General features: G+C 40.8%; 2 protein-coding genes across 4 annotated transcripts in view; one reads left to right on the forward strand and one right to left on the reverse strand.

Annotated features, from left to right (window-relative positions):
- Positions 1-5214, reverse strand: part of LOC101856327 (serine/arginine-rich splicing factor 1A) — a 13482-nt gene extending 8268 nt beyond the window's left edge. For 2 of the 3 annotated variants that reach the window (XR_220245.3, XM_005093867.3), the window contains exon 1: positions 4816-5214. Coding sequence is in view for 2 of the 3 variants with exons in the window: in XM_005093867.3 (XP_005093924.1) it covers positions 4816-4973 (158 nt within the window). In the remaining variant the exon portion in view is untranslated. The remainder of the gene's footprint in view (positions 1-4815) is intronic. The other variant, XM_005093866.3, reaches the window with a different exon arrangement.
- Positions 5215-5242: 28 nt separating this feature from the next.
- LOC101856790 lies at positions 5243-15220 on the forward strand. The gene is made up of 4 exons (XM_005093868.3): positions 5243-6924; positions 7337-7639; positions 9120-9257; positions 11277-15220. Exons 1-4 carry the CDS (start codon positions 5869-5871, stop codon positions 14559-14561), a joined length of 4782 nt encoding a protein of 1593 aa, XP_005093925.1. The 5' UTR covers positions 5243-5868; the 3' UTR covers positions 14562-15220.
- Positions 15221-24474: the final 9254 nt, after the last annotated feature.

The raw sequence follows: 24474 nt of genomic DNA on the forward strand, positions 1-24474 counted from the left end.
GGGGGCTGCCACATGCAAATCAATTATAATAATATTAATAATGAACAGAGAAAAGTGGACCAGGAACATTTTATAGTTGAAAGTGTATACAGACCCGGTAACCGGGAACAAAGTCACAAAATATACAGACCCGGTAGGGTAGCTCTTTTGTGATATCGGAAAGTTTCAGCGCCCTCTTGGCTCAGGGTAGAACTAGGTTCTGTTAGATCTATGGCCTAGGTCTAGATCTAGACAGACAGATAAATCATTGATCTAGTTTCGAGGCTAGCCTAGATCTAAATCTAAATGAAGATTGCGGATGTCTTTTCGATGAACCATCGTTTTTCATCCGTTTTGGAGTTGGAGAAATCACAATTTGAAGAAAAGAACAATGTCATTATAATTTCAATCGAGCAGTCACCATCTCTATCTCCCTCTCCTCTGTCGCTGTGTATCGCTCGCATTCTCTTTTTCTTTGTCTGTCTTTCTTTCTCCCCACCTATTTCCCACTCTATCTTTCTCTCGTTCCCTCCTGCCAACTGGAGCATACATTTTGCTAGCACTTCCCCCTGCTCTCTCTCTCTCTCTCTCTCACACACACACACACTACTGGGTCTGGGCGGGGGAACTTTCCGAAATCACAAAAGAGTTCCCCTACCGGGTCTGTATACACTTCATTTATAGTTTGCTCTGCCCACATTGGACCCACATTGCCAGCCTAGGCTAGGCCTAAGAGGTACCGGTTGCAATAGACATTGGCATAGTATAACACGATATACGAAAAGAACGAAGTGCAAATTTTTATACTGCTGGCTAGTAGCCTACGCAGAATTGATTTTGCTCACCATTTTTCTTGTTACGGGTTTCGATCGAGGCGCAGGGAGTTTTTTGTTTCACTTTAAGTCAAGTGACAGTGAAGTTGGAAAATTTGTGATCTGCCATCATGTAACAACGATTCAAGGAACTCTTTTCTCGGCTGGCCGTATGATCAGGGCAGCAGGCATTGGCCAATCTAATTTCACACCTCTGGCTTCTGGCTACCCGGGAAAGTTTTCGCTACTCTAGCACTTTCACTGGAAGTCGTGAGATTTCACACCCACACTACACTGACCATCTGCATCGCTCAGGGCTCACATGATGGGGTAACATCTACCCCCAAATTTCACCCCTACTCCTTTTCCTCGTCCAGCGGCATGGCCATAGCGTCAAGTTTAGAGCCGGCGGGACCAAACTTGCGAGTTTTGTTTCAAATCAAAGTTGAGCGGGCAAAGCATTTTCTGTCTTAGACAAGTGAAACCCTCGGGAGGGAGAGGATTTTTCTTTCCGTTTCCCCATTCAGGGTGGCCAGGGAAATTTTCTTCCTAAAAATCCTACCACTATAAGTCAAGTTGTCAGTGTTACTGCTCTCGTCAAAGAGAATCACATAGAAGGAGCTATTTCGTACACATCTTAGGATAGCCGACTACATCACTGGGGCAATCCCAATTAATGTTCCAAGGTAGCCACGTTTTGTGCTTCTACACTGAAATCTCAGCTATTTTTCAGCCTGAAAACATCTCATGACTCGTGTCAGCAACTGCTCTAGTTGATTACTATTATATTACTGTTGGTGCTCCTTTCAGTATCCCTCACAACACTTGTTCTGTTCTTGGTAACCTTAAGAATAGATTTGGCACCACACTGGCTGGTTTAGGCTTTCATGTGTTTTTGAGGTACCATGTGAGTGTTCAAAGCTTTTACACCTGAATGACCGATGACAAATACTTGGGAATAAAATTTTCATCTAAACTTGCTTATTTTATCATTTGGATACTCCATCAGTCATTCTGAATACTTAAGGTCGGACAACCACTCAGTGTTGATGAAGTAGCACTTTCCCATGATACTGGATCTAGTCTAGATCTCTCTCTCTCTAATTATAGCCTACATATATATATAGTCACAAAAATCATACATAAGAAAAATAAGTCTGTTTCTAGCCTGGGTTTCAGTATGCCAAGTGCCGTCAATCTTCTACTCTCTAAAGACTATCTTGCTGAGTTTTTCCATGGTCAAACGACTATCACCCATCCAATGACACGCCAACCCTTTAGTTCAATAACACAGCTTACAAGGTATGACGGATCCCGATTCCACACAAGTCCTGCACAACACGCGCTATGCAGAAAGCTCGCGTGGCAATCAAAATTCTAAATGCTAATGCTAAAATTTGCTACCAAGTTCAGTTTTTTCCCCTGGTGTTGCCTTTAACCCCCCCCCCCCCCCGTCTGAGTGTATCTTTTTAAAAAAATCAATAATCCCGCCATCCCAGAGTCCTATACTTCGCAACGCTCAGACTTAGAATGAACTTTAGTGACCCTAACATTCGCGGTACTCATTCGACGCCTTATCATCATGTGGGTGACATACAAATGCGCAGATTCAGTGACCGGTCACGACGGCGAGCCCGACAAAACGCTTGTACAGTGGAATCCTGTTATAACGAGAGGGAGGGGACCGGAGCAAAATGTCCGTTATAGCAGGATTCTCGCTATAAGGGATCTAGTAATAAATTCAAGGGAAACTGTAAAGTAGGCCTAATCTATGAGTTTGGTGTTCTGTTTATTTCCTTTGGCTATCTCCTCTGATGATGATGATTTTGTTCAACATGACCTCTAGGTCTTACTTGATAAAAAATCGAATCAGGTTTCTTTCTCTAGCGCTAGATCTAGCGATGTGGACTGACAGTTCGGCGTTGGCGATCAGAAAGAAAGGGCTCTAGGGTATAGGCTCTAGGCTAACTCGCCCGCTGTGTTTTCCCCCACCCCACCCTGTGGTGCATTCTGTCTGCTTGCGCACGTCACACTTCGCTCCATCCATCACATTGCTGTGACCTCTCCGTCCTTGCATCGGAGAAGTGAGAGGCATGGTAGGCCTTGATAATATAAACTAGGCTTACGCTGGCCTATCATGCAATGCGTTCTGCTTGTTTGCGCATGCCACAACCTCCCTACTCAGTCGCTCCGGCCTTCATTGTTGACACACATGGGCTCTCCCTTTCTTTGTTTTTGGCTAGTTCACCAACAAGTTTCTCAGCTGGCGAGGTTTTGCATTATGTATAATTGGCCTATGCACTGTAGTAGCAATATTCCGCTATAACCGACTCGCATGTTTGTCTGGTAGCGCTATACTTATATAGCAGTATTTTATTTACGGAAGTGGCTATTCTCATCCGGGGTGAGAATAGAAAAACGATCTACCTCTCACCCCGGGTGAGACGTGCCAGCGTAGGCTATTCTCACCCGGTGCGAAACAAGACCTGCTTTTCCTCATTTTGGAATACTGTCTATCGGTGTGGATGATCAGATTGATAAAAGCCAAGAAAAAATTACGTTATAGCACAAAAGTAAGCTAATTTGATCGTCTTCAAAGATGCTACGGCTATTTAACTTTTCGAATCGAGCCGAACTACGCGGGTCGCCATTTTGTTTTGACCGGAAGTTCTCGCGCTACTCCTCTCTCTGTCTCTTTCTCTCTCTCTCCACTGCCCACATACAAAATTGTAGGCCTACGCTTTTAGAGGCTACAGTTATAATGGAACGTTTGTTCACGGCACAGAATTCTACAATTTTTCTGTTATCACAGTGTAGAATTCTGTGGTTTAGGGTGAACGCAAAATTTGTTGGCCTAGATCTAGATCTAGATCTAGGCTATAACGGTGAACGCGCACCGGGTGAGAATAGCCAAAAGACTAGCCTGCACTATTCTCATCCCGGGTGAGAATAGAGGTGGCCTTTATTTACAAAGGTAAAGAGGAGAAAAAAACGGGGTTTTAGAATAGTGTCTTTATAACAGACTTCTCGTTTTTTCCGGACTCGTTTTAAGTGGACTCCACTGTATAACTTTCTTTTCACACAAGTGACAAATATTGATTTATTTTCATAGCGACACAGCCTTTCTAATGCACAAACTGCATGCTACAACAATGTTGTGTTATCAGACTTTTACCGGCAAATTTCAGGGTGGTAGTGAAAGCGAAAGTAGATCTAGATTTTCCCAATCGAGCCTCGGCATCACTCGTACACTTCCGCTTGCCGCCATAGCCGCCTGTTCGCATGAAACGTACTCTCAGACCGGGAAAAGCTGAATGATCGCGACCGACAAAATGAACTTAGGGACGTTATCGGATCTGGTTTTCAAATATTCGAGAACTTTTATGTATTTTCCCGGGTCTTTCACAGGGCAATTTACAGATTTCCTCAAGTTTCCTTTTATTGCCGACGGTAGATTGAAGAATACCGGACCAGCGGACTGACTTTGCCTATGTCTCAACCTTAGGAATTCATAATTTTCCCGTTATCTCAATGGAGAATCTCGGACCGGTAGATCTATTCATTAAAATTTTGTCAGGGGGGAGACCCCCCTGAGCCCCCCTCCTCCACCCCAACCACCCGCTCCACCTACCCGACTTTCTCGCGCAATAATGAACGTGTGGTCCGGTTTTCTTCAATCTTCCCTTGCCGACGTTTATCCAACCATTTCCGTCGGAACAAAATTTTTCCGACAAAAATTCGACTTATCCGACCTAAACAAAAATTTCCTACCAATTTCCGACTTTCCAACTTCCCTGGCCACCCTGCCATTGGACAAGTTTCAGTTTTATACAGGACAGGTAATTAAAGAGATTGAAGAATACCGGAACAGCGGACTGAATTTGCCTCTATTCATTAAAATTTGGCAATTTTGTCAGGGGGGAGTGAACCCCCCCCTTCCAACCACCCGCCCCACTTTCTCACGCAATAATGTACAGTGGTCCGGTATTCTTCAATCTTCCCAAAAGAATGGCGAGTAGATTACCTTGGGTCCTCAAATTCAACGAAAGCAAATGGTGGGCCTCTCTTGTTTTTCAAGTCAATAAATGTGATTTTTCCATATTTGTAAAACAAATCTTCGATATCTCTAGTTCTGATGTCTGGGGGCAAATTGCCGACGTAGATCCTGCTGTCACGAGCCATACTGAAATACAAGTGGGACGTAGGTTCTTTCAAATAAAATCAGCAATTTCCCTAAGCTTTAGCACGCTCCCACTCTTCTTCACAAGCCTATTGTACGCCACCACCACAGGAAGCCAGCAGAGGAAACATGGCGTCTTTCCGTGGCTCTGGGTAAAATAGTTCTTCAAACCAGTTAATTCACCAACAACTGTCAGACGAAAATTGGTTTGAGAGAACAGCTACTAAATAAAAACAAGGAAAAAAATTGAATTTCACGGTTTTCAATCCTCCAAGCTTCACTTGTATTAGATGACACTAAAGCTGTTTGAATTCATACGCTTCGTCTTGTTCTCGTGTTTTCACGATTAAAATCATGTGGTTGCTATCATGTGACCTTTTTGGCGTCAAAATGGCAGCTTTCGTATAAATTTTAATAAATGAATGAACATGCTGAGCATTCTGCCAGTGTCATAATGGCTGTCTCAAGGTTCTGCCTATCTCTTTGTCCTCAAGTGTTCTTAGTTCCTGGGCAGCTGGTGTAGGTGTATGAGGACCCTAGATATGGAGTATCGATTGAAAGTTGACATTCTTTTTTTCTTTAGTTTGTACAACTGGTATAAACAAAATGTTAACATCTTTCAGTGTTTACCAACGGTCCGCAAAAACCGATAAGAAGAGATATGGAAAACACGTAGCATCTCCATTGACTGTGCCTACAACATTTTTATCTTGTGTGTGCCTCTATGTCATCAAGGGAAGGAAAGGCCTATCTTGATTTAATTGATCTTCAATGTGGCAGCAAGGATTTTTTTTCTAAAAATGATAACCTTGTTCTTTCCAAAGAAAAACTGTACCTAACCTGCCTGGTTCTTTCCAAAGAAAAACTGTACCTCTAGTTCCAGACTTTAAGAGATATATGATGTCATTGTCTGAAGAAGAATCGCAAAGTGTGCATGAAAATAACTTTGAGTCAGATACAGAAACAGAAGAAAGGAACAAAGATGTTAAAGCCAGTCAGGAATCTTCTTGTGAAGATCATGTTCAAACTCTGGGCATTAGTGATCAGTCAGCAGCCAGCAAACAAGCAAAGAAGTCTGAGAAAGCTCCGAAACCTAAAGTGAAGATAAAAACTCTTACAATTGATGGACAGCTAGTATACTTTTGTAAAATATGTGACAAGATTTTTACAAGGAGAAAAGACAAACTGAATCATGAGCTGGCTCACAGCGGAGAGTCAGTCCTCACTTGCACAGAATGTGGAAAGGAGTATCTGCATGAATCTAGTCTGGCTTCACATATGCGGACACATTCTGCTGATCAGCTGCACATGTGTGAACTTTGTCCAAAGATGTTTGCTCAGAGCCATCACTTAAAAACTCACATATTGTCTCACTCTGAACCAAATGATTTTACGTGCAAAACTTGTTACGTTGAATTTGCCACTGCTGTAGAACTTAACCATCATATTCGTACTGAAATCAAGCTTGAAATTTCATATTACTGGTGTAAAATGTGCAAGGTTTATTGTTGCAGAAATCATGGCTTGCAGTGTGACAAAAACCTCCATGCATATCAGTGTTCTGCTTGCAATGAGCTGTTTTTCACGAATAAGAAGCTGAGGATACATATGAAAAAGTTTGCTCACCATTCAGTTCAAAAACCAAAGTTCATCGAACCTTTAAAGGAGCATGAGTTGTATCGTGGCAAGTGTGTGGATGGAAACAAGAAATCTTCTGTTCAAGGGGACAAGGAAAATGTGACAAGAAAGCAGATCGTTTATGGAAACAGCAATCTAAACAAAAGATTTGCAAGTGATGATTTAGAAAATGAGCTTCCTCCAAAGAGGTTCAAGTTGTCTCCTCGGAAGCTGTGTGTTGAAGTTGACAATTCGAGTACCTCAATGCAAGAGTCAGCGCCAGAAATGAAGATCGAATTCAAATCAGAAATAAGGTCTCCTGTAAAACAAAGAAAGGTTTGTAAAGTATAATACCATATTCCATTCATCAAGTCATTCATGCTTTTATATTTACAGTCAGTGTAATTTTTTGTAAACTTGATTAAGTTTTGTGTTTTAAAAGGTCATAAGTAGTTTGAATTTTTTAATTGAGAAAGTGCTTACACCCAGTGTGAGCAAAGTTGGTCTTAAAGTTAAAGGTCTAAAGAATTTGATCAAAATTCATTATATGGCTACCCAAATAAAAATAATTTGCCATCAAATGCTTCCCTTCACTTTTGAACTCCAATCTTTAGGCAGCTGCAATATATTTCAGCTTTTGATCTACTTTATAAAATAGAATAAAATTTGGATTTGCTTTTTTTAAAAATACACTATATGTTATAAAATTGTGTTGATGATGTTTATTATTTTTCAAACTTATAAACAGGGAAAACCCTATTGCAAGAGATGCAACAAATCTTTCAAAGACACACATGACCTTGATCGTCACAAAGTACAAATCCACGAGGAAAAGCAAAGTGCAGCATCTTGCGAAATATGTGGAATGGAGTTCGCATCAAAGGATGAGCTAGCAAAACACAGTACAAAACACAGTGGGGAGAGGATGCACGCATGCCCGATGTGTGGGAAAGAGTTCCTTCACTTGATCCACCTTACCAAGCATCTGAGGAGCCACACAGGGGATTTCCCGTACAAATGCAGCACGTGCAAGAAGGCTTTTAGGCTCAAAGTAAGTTGTAAAAATTATTGTATTCACATCGGTGCTCACTTTATCATTATTGTCTCCTGAATTTTGTTTGTTTTGTTTTGTTTTCTTTAAATTCTTACTGGAGTTTTAATATCGTAAATCATACTATAGTCCGTTCACTTTCCTGTGCCCACAGTTTTTTTGCAATTTTTTGAAAAAACTGTGCTTTGCTTTCTTGCATACAGTCTTATATTTTGACTGAATTAAAGGTTTTCATGTCTTTTAATTAATCTGCATGTTAAATGGTTTACTCAAAGTGGCAAATTTATCACATGCTTGCGGACCTGAAAATTCAATTTTACAGCTACAAAGGCATTAACTCTTTTAGACCGGCATTATTTACCCTGGATTCACCGGAATTAAATCATGGCTGACCAAGGGAAATCATATATGTTATTTTCTTTTGTGTTTTTAGTGTGTTTCCCTGTTAGTAATGTACGCATATTATACATCATTGTAAAGGGCATTGAACGTAGAATAGGATTAGTATAAAAATATTGAAATTCAAAGAAAAATGTGTTAGTTTTGAAGACCATTACGACATCAAAAAAAAGGAGAAAAATGAAAAAAAAATTTCTTCTTTCCGTGACAAAGTCAGATTCACCAGTTTCTACTCCTAAATCTGTGTTATTGATAGGTTCTCTCAGTAATTCACTTGCTTTCTCAGCAGTGTGCCTTACCAAGCGTTTACATGACGACACAGAAGGCTTTTATTCTTCGGCATAGTGAAAATTTCAGAAACGACACACAAACCCCAACGCAAAACAAAGCTCAAAACTCGCATCAACGCACTGTAAACAATTGAAAAGCCCCGCTATTTCTTTACAAACGGTGGATGTGACCTTTAATCCACGCTAAACCCATCGGAGAAAACTAGTATCGGGTTCATCTTCGTCTTTAAATAAGGAAATAAAAACAACACTGTATGTGTCGTCCCGGCTGATGGCGGTCGGCGGAAACAACACAGTATGTGTCGTTACGGCCTATAAGAGTTGAGCCATTGAATTTTCTAAACACATTTTAGGTGGCTCCAGAGTATGGGAAAAATGTGAAAGCCCAGTAATCAACGCTGAGCTTGAAAAAAAAATTAAGCTGAATTATAATACAGACAGTGGACAAAGTTTTCCCCTGTAAGCTCTAACAACTGGTGAGTTCCAAAACAAAGCTGTTTGTTTTCCTCAAAGCTATTCTTTCAAATTTAGAAGATTCTTTTTTCATCCCTCTTTCCATTTATTTGTCTTTACATGAATGTCTCATTTTGAGATACTGCCAGACGTGACCATTTTTATGCTGATGTGTTTTTCATCCGCTCCAACAAACACATAGATAACTGTTCTTTTCAGCAGCTGGGACATCAAAACTCATAGAGACAAAGAGATTAGTAGCTGAACCTGTGAGTTCTCAATATCCATATAGAACATCTCATAATCTAACATACTCACAAATGTTGACTACTCGCCAGATTCAGCTGATCCAACACGTACGACTTCATGTTGCCCAGGACACCAACGCCTGCGACAAGTGCACGGCTAAGTTCACCTCAAAGCAGGAGCTGCAGGAACATATGGTTCAGGCTCATGGAGAACCTGACTGTTTCAAAGTAAGTGGGACGCCTCTCCCATGTCGCTTGTATTATGTATTGCTTTTAAGCTTTACGTAGTTTTACCCATGGGGGGGGGGGGGATTTTCACACACATGAAATCTTGAATATTTTTTCACCCTTATCATGTGACTAGCAAGTGTTAAGACCAACTAGTCATGAGTGTGTGTAACTTCCAGTGGGTCTTTCAACGAAATGATATAGGACATCAGCACTTAATGCTTCAGAAACACTGTGGAGTCTGCTGAAACCGAAATCTGTAGGATTTCTTCAGTTTACCTGTGTTTTTGGTTAAAAGTGGTTGCTCAAATAGAAACAAAACTGGGTATTTTATTTCCTTTTGGTTTACCACTGTTTTTGAAGTAACCGTGTTCGGTTTAAACGAACTCCTCTGTATTTCCAAAATGATCAGATGTTATGTGCAGCTAAATGATTTAAAAGCAAAACTGAGTAAAGGGGCTTCATGTACTTGCACAGACAAAATGTTCTTTATTTTGTGTGTCAATATCATACATCGTTGCGATTTTAGTGTCCATTCCACGTGCCCTTGGAGCTGGTTGTTCAGAAACATTGTCTATGATTTGAAATCCACGAAGCTTTTTTTAGGAATTTCTGAAAGTTTCTACTGCTCCAGACAATTTTTGTTTGACGGATCGTTTATGGTTTCATTACATTGTACTGTCAACAATTTGAAAAAATCTAAAAGATCTTGGCTTTACCCTTACGGGTGTGTTTTGGTCATGATGAGAGACACATCCTTTGCCTTGTTCTTTGATTTTCTCTTTGTAACCAGATGGAAGCGAGAGTGTATCTGCTTGTGACTTACCTACCTATACCCTTTAGTGGACTGAAAGCACACCTGAGTGTGCAGTGATGTATCTCTAGCTTTCAGGGCATTGGGGCTCAGGTGGACAGGTCTTGTAGGCACAGGCAGACTTGCCAACATGTAAGCTATTGCGTATTCTAGTACGCTAAACTGTCTGCAAAACGCAAGTACAGGTAAAAACGATCAAATACACATCTTTTAATTTTCTGGTAAGCATGATTGCAATTGCTCAAAACCCGTTGTCGAGCCCTACTCGGAACATAAAACTTGTGTCAGGTCTCTACCTCTCCTTGTGGAAGGCCTGAAAGTTGTCGGTGTTGCCTGATTCTGCATAATTCGAGTACTCATTGTGAGTTGAGAGTATGCGAACTATTGCCGATACCTCGTGTTTTTCTCCATCAATTATTGGCTTAGGAAATTAACCCTATCTGTACGCACTGGGGTCATTTTGTACCCCCGGGTTGTATTCTTCACATGTTAGAATACTTCTTCTAGTACGAAAATCTCTTTGATACTTTCTGCATTTCTCAAAAAATCATTTTGACAGACTGCTATTCAAGGCGTACGGATCGGATTAACAAGAAAATTTCCTTTTTGGAAAGTGGTGGCACAGAGTTCCCCACGTCGTACGGATACGATAGTAAAACACGACGTACGGATAGGGGTTAATTAACATTCAATGATGGAATTATGTTTGCGTTCAGGCCTTTGTTTTGTTTTGTTTTTAAATTGCTGAAATCCCTGTGTGTTCTGGTTTCTTGGTCTTGAAATGTCAACAGAGCCTCAGCTATGTTGCAAAATAAGCATTTCATTTTCAAAATAAGCAAAATCATGATTCCCTGGGCTGAAAAATAAGCAAAGTGAATTTGGGGGTTGGCAAGTCTGGACAGGGGAAGCAAGGCTTATAGGGTCCATAGAATTGTGATGTTTTAAAATAAGATAAATCACTATTAATAACATGAATTGCTGTGTCACTTACTGATTTAAACAGAAGAAGTTTTATCTTTTAAAAATATACCTTGTCCCCAAAGCCATTTTTTCCCCATTCCCATTTATCTAGGGAAGAACAGATGACCTGGTCTTGACAGAATTGCTCTGAGATGGTTTAGGTACTATTTTCTTATTTTATGCTAATAACCATTTCAAGCTACAATAGGTATTATATGAGCTTTGTATTTGCTTTTTCTTTTCAGTGCCATCTGTGCAGCAAAACCTTTTCCTTCCGCTACAAGTTGATTAACCATCTGAGGCTGCACACCAACGTGAAGTGCTTCCAGTGCTACATCTGCCACAAGTCGTTTGCCACCAAGCACTACTTACAGCGCCACTTGCAGATACACATCAAACAAGGGATGGAAGTCGACGTGAAGAACATAATTGTGGACCAGGATTCTAAAACAGAGCTGGATCATTCTCACGACCAACAGGAGCGTTGTGTTGGAGACACCTGGAGCACAGCCGAGGGTCAGAGAGTACTGGAGAAACATTGCGCTGGTGTGAAGAGAGGAGAGGAAGTCTTGCCAAAATCCCAACCTGAGAATTCAGATAGCAAATGTATTTCAGAGAACTTTGAATCAAGGAGCACTTTTGTGAGTGAAAGTGCCTCTAATTCAAGGAATTATGATCTCAATTGTACGCATATCAAGACTGAACCTGTCGATAGAGACAGTAGTTCAGAACACAGTGTTTGTTCGTCTTTAACCAGGCATTCAGACAAAAGTGATCCGTTCAGGTTTTCTTCAGATGGATCGACATCTTTCAAGACCACTATGGCCAAAGAGAGAATAAGGATTCGGAGACGCTGGAAGAAAATGCATCTGGCCAGGAAGGCCAAAGCCTTACAGAATGTTGAAAAAGCTGCTCTGGAATTGAAAAAGGAAACTGTTTTTTCTGAAGTGAAAATCGAAGATGAAAATGAGAATGGCGATGAGGCTGCAGACTACCCACCAACAGATATGGTGGTGGAATTGAATGGTGTGTGCTCAGAAGTTGATAATGTCCTAACACTGTATGTTGATGTGACTGAAAAGAAGCCCCCTCTGCTTCCCATGAAGCAGGATGCGTCAGTGATTGCTGCTTTGGAAAGTCCCGAAAAAGTTTCCGCGAGCAACAAGCTGAATGATGATGTAGCATTCTCAAATGCTTTAGTTTTGGACATAGACATCAGTGACAGCGATCTTGATGCTTTGAAATGTGGGTACAAGTCATTTAGTTCTCTTGATAAATCAATATCCGTTTCTGTTGCTTCCAGTAATACCACCTCCACATCAGAATTGCAGGGAAAATCTGTTGACAGTAGTAAATCAGAAGCCACACCAAGTCAGTTCTTGTCTGAAAGTCTACCTCAGGATACTCTTTGTTTCCCAACAGATTTAGGCAAGAAAGAAGTGAATGCAGTGAGAGAGAAGACCCACAGTAACAGAAAGAATGAAAAGCCACAAGTCCCCTCTGTTGTAGTTCCCACTGTTGCAGGGACACTTAAGTCTGGGGCAGCGTCAAAGGACAACTACTCTTCACAAGCCAAGACAGGAAAAACAGGACACGATGTCGAAGTATCTTGTATTCCAGCGTCAGCACAAAAGATGGTTTCAAGAAGTGCAACGAGCAGCAAACTGCTCTCCCCTGGGAAGACTTCACTGCCGTTGCCTTCGAGCAGTAAGTCTGTGTCAGGTAGTGCACAATCAAATCCTGAACGTTCTGGTATAATTTACCCGGCTACACCCGCCCCTACCCCACTTAGCCAGATGCAAGCAATGATCTGTATGAACCTGGGGAACATTCAGCACAGCACTAAGTCGCTGACCTCCTCGAGACAGTCTGTCGTGACCACGGCCGCAGACACAGCGTCGAAGACACTCCAGTTAGTGCCATCCTCTAGTGTCTCTCTCGCCAGCCACTTGTTGACCCCGCCTGTCTCGTCCGGTTTGCAAGTTCCTCGTACACCAGCTCTCTCTACGCCAAGTGCTTCATCTGTCCTCTCTAATTTTCATTCACCTCACAAGCTTTCAGTTTCCTCATGCACTTCTATGGTCCGAGGCCAACATGCGACCCAGTTTACAACTTGCCCTTTATCGATTGCCCCCAAAACATTCAATTTTTCGGCACACTCATCTATGGCCCCTCTAACGTCCCAGTTTTCTACACATGAATGTTCAGTTGCCCCTCAATTTACCTCCCAGTCTGCACCTTTAGCGCCTGTAGTACAGCAGCTTTCAGGCCCACCCTCCCTCCCACCTCTTTTACCAGGCCCTCCTGCTGCTCCCCATACACAACACCAAACTGTCCCTACACCTGCCTCTTCTTACATCCCCACCTCAAGCTTGTCTTCCCTGCACATTCCAGTTCCAAGCAGCCACAGCTCAGGATCAGCTTTTCACGGTGTTGGTATCGCTCCTAGCCACAGTTTCTCCGTTCCCATGCAGACTCTACCTCCAGCTCCAATCTTTACCTCACTGGGGTCGAGTAATATGGACAGCCTCGGTGGTGTGACCTTGAACCCACCGCAGCTACTGTCTGGCCCGGGCCCTTCCCTGGCTGGGGTACCTTCCAGCCTTGGCCCACCCTCTGGTCTTCCCTCTCTTCAGCAGGCTGCAAGTGGAAATGTAGATTCGAACCCTTTCACTCTGGCTCCTCCAGCAACCATTGACACGAACAATCCCGTTTTGCGCAACATGAACATGATGGATTTAGTGAGTCCGTCAGGGGGCAGCAACTCTTTCAATGTGGCGGTTCCTGGTCCCACGCCCGATTTAATGCGGAGCAGCTTCAACACGTTGAGACAAGGACCTGCGGGGATCCTAGAACCCCAGAGCTCTGTTCTTCAGCCAGGCCATCTTCTGAACGTGTCGTCACGGAATTTAGGTGGTGTCAACATTGGAAGTCAGGGTCTCTCAAGTTTTTCTTCCGCTTCGAATATTCATCAACTTCCTGGTGCTTTTAATCCTGTGCCTGGGGGATACATGCATAACTCTCTCCTCAGCACTGGGCAAGGCATGTCTGGAGACCCTCTCTCAAATGCTAGAAATATGCCAAACATTCTACCAGACCCCAGCCTCAATTTTTTGAACAGCGTACAGAATGCCAGTCTCGGCTTTCCTGTGGCTCATCCCGTTGGGCCTACCGCCAACAGCGCTTTTCCGTTCGGTCAACTTGGTGCTGCCACATTTGCTCCCACTCCTGCTCCTGCCCCCACCATCAACTTCGGAGGCTTAACCATCCCCTCTGTGGACACCAGGATGCCTTCCATAAATTCTGGTATTCTAGACCCTTCCGTCTTCAGCATGGGTGCAAGCCGGCACCCCTTACCGGGCCCCCCTACCCTGGGTATGCTCGACGTACAGAGATTTGCCGCACCTGGACTTCATTTTGACGTACCCAGGGTGGTGGATACAAATTTTGTTGCTAGCCAGCTGGGTTTGGCTGGAGCAGTCAATCCTACCTTCCTGCCTACAAACATGACAAATTTTCCAAACATCTGACTTGGTGCTCCACCAAGCCAGTATTTTGAACAGTTCGACAAACAAAGAACCAAAGATCTGTGTTGTACAGGTTATACTGTTTGACATGCTGCAATATGTTTTATTATCTTCTTTTTTATTTAGTTTCATCATTGGTGTTGTTTGTTTTTGTTAAAAGTATACTTTGACGATGTGCATATACACTTGAGACTTCATTGATTGTAAATATTGCTTTCAATCTAGTTTTCTCTGAGTTAATGTATTTATACGATGTTATTTACTTTGTGTTGCGTCAAAAGCATTTACATTTTTAGGTTTGTATACCTTATACTGAAAACCTCAGGCACACAGTATACACTTTTATACATCCAGTTCCTTCAAAACCAGTTATTTTGAAAATGGTTAAGGCCTCACTGTAAGCCGATTTAGGTTTACAAATTTTAATAATGAAGAGCCCTTCATTTTACAGAAGCTGTGGGTCCCTTTTTATATACGCAGTCAGTGTAATGTTCTCCACTATGACTGATGATGATAATATTGAATAACTATAGTTTGCATTGTGTCTTCCATGTTCCATACAGTAGTCTTTTCCTAAACGTATGCTATACAAAAGCACGCTCCGCTCAAACGCACGCTTTCGTCATCTGACGGGTTTTTTACTATATAATTTTTTAGACGTACAAACGTGCGGTCACTCCCTCTAAACGCACGCTCCGATCCGCGAAATACGCCGACAAGTTAAGCTTGGCAAGGGGAAATTTTCATTACAACCTGCACAGCCAGCATAAGACAAGCCAGGAATTTACTAGAAAACCGGATATATGGTGAGAGTGCCCCTCACGCCGTACAAAGAGAGTGATGGACCGTGTTTACCCACCCTACTTTCCACTGACGCATAGGTCTTAGTCTGGGGCTGGTGGGTTAAATGTTGGGGGGGGGATTGGGAGGACTGAAATGTTTTTTGATTGGTCACTGGAAATGTATCTTTGAGAGAAGGTTTCTGACTGGTGTTTGAGTGAATGCGTGTAATGTTTAGTTAAATCTAGGCCTGATGCACGACACGCGCGAATGCCATAAAACACTAGACAGGCCTCTATAGGATTTTAAAGATTAGCCAAGTAAGCCTAATCAGCTGCACTCGAAGAACTAATAACGTACATGTTCAATGAATCACAAGAGAAAATGTTTCTCGGGGATGATTCTGCATGAATTTACGGTCGGGGGTGGTCGCTTGGAAAGCCACGTGGCAGGTCCGTCTTCTCTATGACTATGACCAACAGTTTCCTCTTAGGCTATCTGTTCCTGATGTTTACAGTGCATATTCATTACTTTGAGTTTGTCTTTCTCCCCCCCACCCCCCAATTCGACGCCTTTGTATTCTTAACCCCTGTCTAGGAATCCTTCACAAAACAAACACGTGTCGTCACATTATCTGCCAAAATGACCCCCTCCTTCCAACGGAGGTCACTAGAGTAATAAGGAATTGAGATGACTGCGTCCCTTCCTCCCCTTGCAAAGGTTCATGTAAACACACGCTCCGTATAAACACACGCTAAGGAGCCCTCCCGAGCACCGTGCGTTTAGGCGGAGACTACTGTAATGGGTTGGTGCTCCCTTACCACAGTTTACTGTCCTTAAAAACGCAATATTAGTGTAGCAAATACTTTTCCTGAATGTGAGTGTGTATGTGTGTGTGTTTGTGTCAAATTGTGTGAGCTGGCTGACTCTGTTAAATGAAAATTGCAATCACCATAAGAGCCTTGAGCATGTTGTTCTACTGTGAAAATTGCAACCTGATCTATTCATGATTGTCCTCCAAATACACATCGTATGTCTTTTAGCTTGAACTTTCAAATGGTGCAACATTGTTGTCTTGCTTCTGCAGGAATCAAAAGGCAATAATTTGAATAAACCAGGCCTGTTGGTAGAGAAAAATGTTAAAAGCTGCCGGCTTGGATGAAAGTGAGAGCAAGCTAATAAAGAATAAATAATAATGTAGAATACAAAATAGATTTTCATGAATATAAATGTAATTCCTCGCTTTGAGTGAACAGCAGCAACGTTTTTGTGATTTAAAATAATGTCTTTCGTTTTTAAACTTTAGAAATATTGATTTACGCATTCTTTGCTAAGAATACACACCGAAGTTTGGTCCTTGATATTGGCGTGTAAGCTTGCTACATGAAGTAGACTGAATCGACAGCACAAATCTGGAAACTCATTTGTTTTTGTACTTTTGCCCTAGTTTTTTGTTGTTGTTGTTGTTTGTTTTTGTCTGGTTCTGCTGGACATTGCTTTCATATGGCAGGGATATTTAAGTTTTATACTTTAAATTTCTACCCTCATTTTGTGTACCTTTACCTTTATTACCATCATGTATTTACTTAAGTTTTATATATGTTCTGTTCACGGTCAATTTTCCAGGTATTAAGTAACTTCTGGAAGCATTTATTGACTCAGTTCGTACACATCAACCTGTTAATTTTGGTATGCAAGGAAAATCTGACAATACAATATATATTTTTTTTTGTCAAGAGACAATCACAGGAAGGACAAACAAAGCCACGAAAAGAAACTGCTTAGCACCTTTTTTAGGAGTTATGAAAAGTATCTTTTTTTCAATGGTCAACTTTGTTCCTCTTGTATTACTTCATAGGGCTTCCTCAAGTTTTCCTACTAGTTGGTGGTTGGCGGGTGCTCTGGTGTGGTCTGGTCCTTCTTTCCTATCAAACATCTATCTTCCTTATTACTCCTCCTTTTTTGTGTTTGTTACTATCTTGTAATACCTCTAATCTTCGGCACTTATATGACCATATTGTGTTGCAAGTGTCGTAAAACTCTTGATAAAACTAAAACTTTTCCTTTCTACTGACTTATCATGTACATTGTACTATGTTACTATGTTTTTTTTATTTGAAAGAAACTGTGATTTTGTCACCTTTGATCTGAACTCAAAAGTCGGGGAGAGTTCAGACTGTGGTTTTGTCTATTCTTCCTGTAAAACCTTCATTTAATTCTCTGCATACTATTGTTCACTGGGTTTTTGTTTTGTTTTTTGTTTTCTTGTGTTTTGCCTATTTCGTATTTTGTGAACATTTTGAATTTGCGATTTGAGTTGGTAAGTCTCATGCATGTTGTCTGATGTATTCCTAAATGTATATTAGGATACAGTCATCTCATTTTCAAGTGCAGGTGAATTTCAGTGTAGTGCAGAAAAATCTTTTTAAGAAAATACCGCCAGCGTTCTTTATACACAGGGATCATGCTAGTGCTCACTGACGTGACATTACGTAACAGGTTCTATCTGAATTTTTATGAAATGAATGAATATATATTTATATACTCGTATTGAACAATAATGCTGATTGTTTTAACATATCATGAATGACTTTAATACGTGGATTTCTTGATAATCAGAAAATCACGAATTAGAGTGCAAAACAACTGAGTATTCAGTATTCAATCGTTTCCCTTTATTGATAAATGATTTCCTGTAATTTACCGTACAATTTTGATACGCAAAAACAAAAAGAATGGAGAAAAGGGAAAATGTGTCTTTCCAAAATATTCTTTCCTACCTTTGTCAAACTGAGATTTTCTATGGTTTGGTTGAAAAAGTCAATTTGATTGTCCTCTGTATGCACTAGATTGTTTTCTTGTGTTTTGGAAAGATATGTGTACTTTCAACGCTTGCTGGTGCTGTCTACATCCTTCATCTCAATCTGTAATTTAGTATTTTTCTGCAGTCAAATGTAAAGTTCGTCTCAGTGGCATTATTATACTGTGTGGAATCAGTAGTATATATATGTGCTGTTTTAAGCACTGCGTGAGTAGTATTTGAAAGATGTAGACTGTGGCAATCCCTGTTTAGCTGAGGGGCTTTTCTACTGTTATTACAAAGATGGTTTACTCTGAGAAGGTCGGGTCACTTCAACTACTTTCTATCCCCATCGTCTTGATGCAAAGACAACACTTGCTGCAATAGGATATAAAACGTTGATAGAACTCACCAGTTTTTTGGTCGCAGTTAGAATATGTAAAACAATGTAAATGAGTTGAGATTAACATCTTTTCGTTAACATTTAACAAGACTCAAGCTTTGGTAAACTGGCGTATTGTCACATCATCTTTGATATAACAACGAAGAGAAAATAGTCATTATCACAACCAGATCTTCTATGGACTGTACTGAATTCCTTAGACAGAAAAGGGTGACTATGTAATTGTTGATCTTTTTATCATCGTTTTATTTGGATGTTGACTCGTAATCTTGTAAATATTAGATCTATACTTACCCTATGCATATTACTGGTATCCTACTTACATGGACTAAAGAGCAACTTTTTTTTTTCGTCTGATTTTCATGAAGGTACTCCATTCTCTGATGATATCTGTTTTTCACAGGTATCAACATTTTTTCCCCCTTCATTCTTGTTAAAAGGCTGAAGTCTTGATTTTGATTATGTGGAGTTCATACAATGTTCTCTAGATGTAAATGTGGCCTACAAAAAGAAAAAAATAAGTTCATATTTAAAAAAAAAACGCAGGCGAAATATGAACAGGGCATTTTTTGGTTATTTTTTATGTTCAAAGCAAAAGTCTATTGAAATTTCAGTAAAAAAATCACTATAGTTGGGCACCGATAACACAAACACGGAAAACTTGAAATCAGGGATAGCTGGTACAATTTGCCATTTCCCGACTGATATATATCTTTAATTTTTCGTTTTATAGGTTTACTCGAATTATGGCTGTGTCGAACACATTTGTCAATCTCTAACGTGTTTGAGTTATCCCTACGCAATTGTATTCAGTAAATAGTGTTAAAGAGAAGTCAGTGACCTCTTAGAGTGTTTTTGCTGAGGAATCTCAAATGGTGAAAAAATTAGATATGAAACCCCCCTAGGTTTTACTGTATCGAACATTTAAGTGTTGTCATTGTGTCATTTTATTTTCCTTTTGTTTTTATTATTGTCTTCCTAATTTGTTTTTCTGTTAGGAAGACTACATTTTCTCTTTGAAATTACTGAAAATTTGCAACAACCCATGTCCCCCCCCCCCCCCCATCTGTTAAACCCTCTCTGCTTCGAGAAAAGACAAAGTTATGGCAAATACGAATGTATTCTGACACTTTTCCGTAAGTAGTTAAGTTTTTAAAAACTTTATTTTCAAATCGCAGCTTTCCTGTCTTGAAATTTGAATCTCCTAAATCTAATGTTGTACGCAGTCATTTGTGGTGCAGAATAAATTATTTTGAAAATGCATGGTCTTTGAAACTTTTGTGTTGTTGTCCAAATTGTTTATTGATGAATGTGTTTTAAATTGACCCTGTGTACTTGGTCGTCTGCCTCAGCACACCTGCATTTACCTTTCCTCTCTCCGAACACATGTATCATCAGTGTGTGGTGATGTATATATATATTATACAGTTGAACCTGTCCAAGATGAAATTGCAAGGGAGCCAGACAAAAATTTGGTCATAGACATTTTCCATATCTTGGAAATTTTGAGGGAGGGGGCAGAATCAATACAGTAGTCTCCGCCTAAACGCACGCCATACAAAAGCACGCTCCGCTCAAACCTGGCCCTCCAGGAAATCGCGCAATAAACCCGCAATTTTTTTGCAATTTTTGCAATTTCTTGCAATTTTAGGCAAAAATACATCAACGCTTTAATTTTAACAGAATTTTTAATACGAAATGGTGCGAGCACAGAGCCGATGGGCCTACGTAAATCATGGTATCGGCCCAGCTCAAGCCTACTGAGTGTACTCTAAAAGCTATAGCTCTAACTGGAAATTCAGGCCGGAATGCATCATGTACAACACGAACTGAGACATAGGCTAGGCCGAGAAGATGGCCTTCTTTGGGCTAGGCTTTTATCTAATGTGTGTAAGCATGTGCGTGTGATAAGAAAGTAGGTGTGTGCGTGTGTGAGGTGTACGTGAGTGTGTGTGCGCGTGAATATTGTTCGTACATGATGTATGTGTCTACATACACGGTAACCGGGCACCTAGTCTCAGTATCTACGTACACGGTAACCCACCGGAATGAAGATTAACCAATATTTGTCCTGTGCTGTCACTTGTTGAAATAAAAAAAAGAAAGTTATACACGCGTCTTGTCGGGCTCGCCATCGTTACCGGTCAGTGAACCTGTGCTCTCGCACCACATTGTGAGTACCGGTTGGGGTCACCAAAGTTCATTCAAAGTCTGTGCGCTACGAAGTATACAGTAAAGGGCTCCGGAATGGGAGAATTATTGATTCAAAAAAAAAATGTACAGTCAGAGGAGGGCTGGTGTTGAAGGCAACACCGGATGACAAAAACTGAACTTGGAATTCTTAACTGCCCGGTTACCGTGTACGTGACACTGAGACTACGTGCCGGGTTGCCGGTTACCGTGTACGTAGACACTGGGGCTACGTGTCCGCGTACCGTGTACGTAAACACCCCGTTATGTAAAACACCTTAAGCTGCGTTCACACGGGAGTGGGTGCTATAGAAATGATCTAGATCTACATTAGTACATGTATTACTATTGTTTATAAATGGAAAAAAAAAATTGCTGTATTTTACGATTTGACTTAGTGTTAAAACAATACCATGCCAGTTTTAAAACAGAAAATATCAGAAATAAATCTAAATACAGATTACCGGTGTATCGAAGGTTTCAAGAGAAAAATAGAACAGGATCTGATTTGATTGGAGCATAAGCTTATTTTGTATTTAGAGGTTGTTTCGAAAATCTCTCGTCAATTTTTTTGGTTTTTTATAGACTAAACCTCATACTCATACACTTCTAGATTTTTGCATGAACCAAGTACCTGGTATGTACTAAATTTGTCAAATTTTATGCTTTCATTTAAAAGTTATTACGAAAACCGAGGGTTCCGTTATTTTGTGTCACGCGTTATCATATTATATTTGGTCGATAACTTTAATGTAAACGTACTCGTGTGTTGTTACTAGTAAATGTTGTTAATAACATTTGATGAATTTGTATTGTTTGTCATGATTTTTTAAAAGGCTGAGCTGCTTTTATGCTACCGGTATTCAAAATTGTCATGTTTTTAAACTAAAAATGTTAAGCCCGTATTAATGGGCCTGGGATGGGAAGGTTGCACTTTGCAAATTTTAGGCTGTTTAGGCTCAAACGCACGCTTTTGTTATCTGACGGGGTTTTTACTATATAATTTAGACGTACAAACGCACGGTCACTCCCTCTAAACGCACGCTCCGATATGCGAAACACACTGACAGGTAAAGCTTGACTAAGGGAAATTTTCACTTCGACAAGCCTAGAAAACCGGATATTTGGTGAGACTGCCCCTTACACCAAACAAAGACAGTGATGGACAGCGTTTTCACACCCAACTTTCCACTGACACAGGTTTAGGACTGGTCGGTGAAATGCTTGGGGGGTTTGGGGACTGAAACGTTCTTTGATTGGTCACTGGAAATGAATCTCTTTGAGAGGTTTCTGACTGGTGTTTGAGTGACTGCGCGTTGGCTAATGTTTAGGTAGACCTAAGCCTATGATGCGCAACACGCATGAATGCTCGTTCATGAATTTACGGTCGGGGGTGGTCGCTTGGAAAGCCACGTGGCTAGGCCGTCGTCTCTATGACTATCAGTACTAGATCTATCACCAACAATTTCTTTTCAGGCTATTGGTTCCTGACATTTTATGGTTCATTCATTACATCAAGTCTGTCTTTCTGCCCATTCAACGTCTTTGCAGTCTTAACGGCAGTCGAGGAATCTTTTACAAAACAATCACGTGTCGTCACATTATCGGGCAAAATGACCCCCACCCCAAAGGGAGGTAACTAGCATACCAAGGCAATGAGATGACTGCATCCCTTCCTCCCCTTTGCTAAGGTTCATGTAAACGCACGCTCCGTATATAAACACACGATAAAAGGAGCCCTCCCGAGCGCCGTGCGTTTAGGCGGAGACTACTACTACTGTAGTTGCCTATCCAGTCGGCAAATAGTGGTGAAAGCGTCACACCTCCCCTGTGCTATCCTAGCCTCTCTGATAATGGCAGGCGTCAGTCTTCCTCGTATATCCATTGCCACCAGTTCTTGCGTCTCACAGGACCACTGACTAATTAAAAATAGAAATGATTGAACGCCTCCATTTTTTTCCTATCCTTTGCGCCAGGCATTGGTGTAATAGTACAGATTACAGTCAAATAATGCCACCCCTCCCCTGTATGTAACAACACTTTTGCAGGGTTTTTTTTCTTGCCTGGCCCTATGTAAAGAGCTCTCCAGATATTTTGTTTAGGATTACTACTCCTCAGATGAAGTGGTGAGTGATGAAGCATTACTTAGACTAAGAATGATCTTATTCTGAATTCAGAGTGATCATGGAGCATGTCATCAGCTGAATATTTCAGATGATTGGTCTGAATCTCCACAGAGATACAATAGGTCTTAGGTGATGCATACTCCCTTTACGGAGCACTCTTGGAGAGGAAATACATGTAGGCCTATTTCTAGGAAATTAATCCTAAGACATTTCATCTGCAAAAGACATATTTTCTTCACCATGGTTATTTGGAGACCTGCATAGGTTAATCTAAGGTCTTATTTTGTAAATAAGTTATTAAATTGTGTTGAAAGGGACTTAAAAACGCAACTGAAAAACACTTTCATCTTGGGAGACTGACCCTGACAGCTTCTCCTTAGAGCACTGCCCAGCCTTGTGAAGCTCTTTTCTCTTCTTATTTGGGATATCCAAATTCGTTTTAATCTGCAGTTGAATTGAGTAGGTACTTCACAGCAATAACAACTATATCACGGTACAGGTGTAAAGTCATGGAGGTAAGTGCCAAGAAACAGAAAGTAGACACTGAAGGAGAAGTGGAATAAAACACATAACATTGACCACAACCTGGACACGAACAATTTAGTACAGACACACCAACTGTATGTATATTGATGAAATAGCAATTTTTATTATCAAATATTTCACATCAACGTGTATCACATATACACTGAACAATGTCATTCAGAAAAGGCTTGCTTATGTAGTTTGACAAATGTGTACACAGTCAAAGTCAAATCTGGAAAGTATTCTTTGTCTTGTACTTGTACATCAGACACTGTAAATTAAATAACCATGACCCTTGAAAGCTTAACCAAATCTTTTCCACCATAACATTTTAGCACTAACTTGAATAGACAGCAATATTAATCAACAAACTTAGACACTTCTGTAAAATCTCAGCAACTGTTCACAGACAAATCATCACTCTTGCCATAACATAAACAATCATAAATCAACCCAAAAGAGTGGATAGACAACAAAATTGCCTCTCAAAACTGATACAAAATGAATTATGTACTTTTACACTAACTACTTTTTTGTTTAAGTTGACATGGTCAGATCTCATAGAGCATCCCCTCTGGCACAACAGCACCATGAGAGCATTAAACATTTGGCATAATTGATAGCACGTTATCTGGAGCAAAAGCAGCGGCATACTCTTACTTTTAAGGTTTCAAAATTTAACTTTTTATTTTTATCTCTGAAGGGGTTAAGCCCACTATGCCGGGCTCCCGCTTTGGTACTAAATCTAAAAATGACAAAAACGTCACTAAATGGGTCATTAAATCAAAACAAGTCAACCTATTTTGATAGTTTTCATCTAATGAAAGAACTCCCGATAAAAGAGACCTGTTTTCGACAATTGCCGAATAGTAATTTGGTGTAGAAGTCGTTTTAAAGGAATGTGCACGGGCACAGTGGATCAGCCCACGAGCTGCTGGTAGTGGCTTGCTGGAGATAAAGAGTAAGTACACATCTCTTGCAATGGCCTGCGTCTACGCAGCACTCAGAAGACAGTGTATCTTAAGGGGCCGTTCAAATATAATCTTACGCCTGGGAGGGGGGAGGGTGGCTACTGTAAGAAAAGTTTAAGAA

The sequence above is a fragment of the Aplysia californica genome, unplaced genomic scaffold, assembly GCF_000002075.1.
Source record: "Aplysia californica isolate F4 #8 unplaced genomic scaffold, AplCal3.0 scaffold00071, whole genome shotgun sequence".
Taxonomy (NCBI): domain Eukaryota; kingdom Metazoa; phylum Mollusca; class Gastropoda; order Aplysiida; family Aplysiidae; genus Aplysia; species Aplysia californica.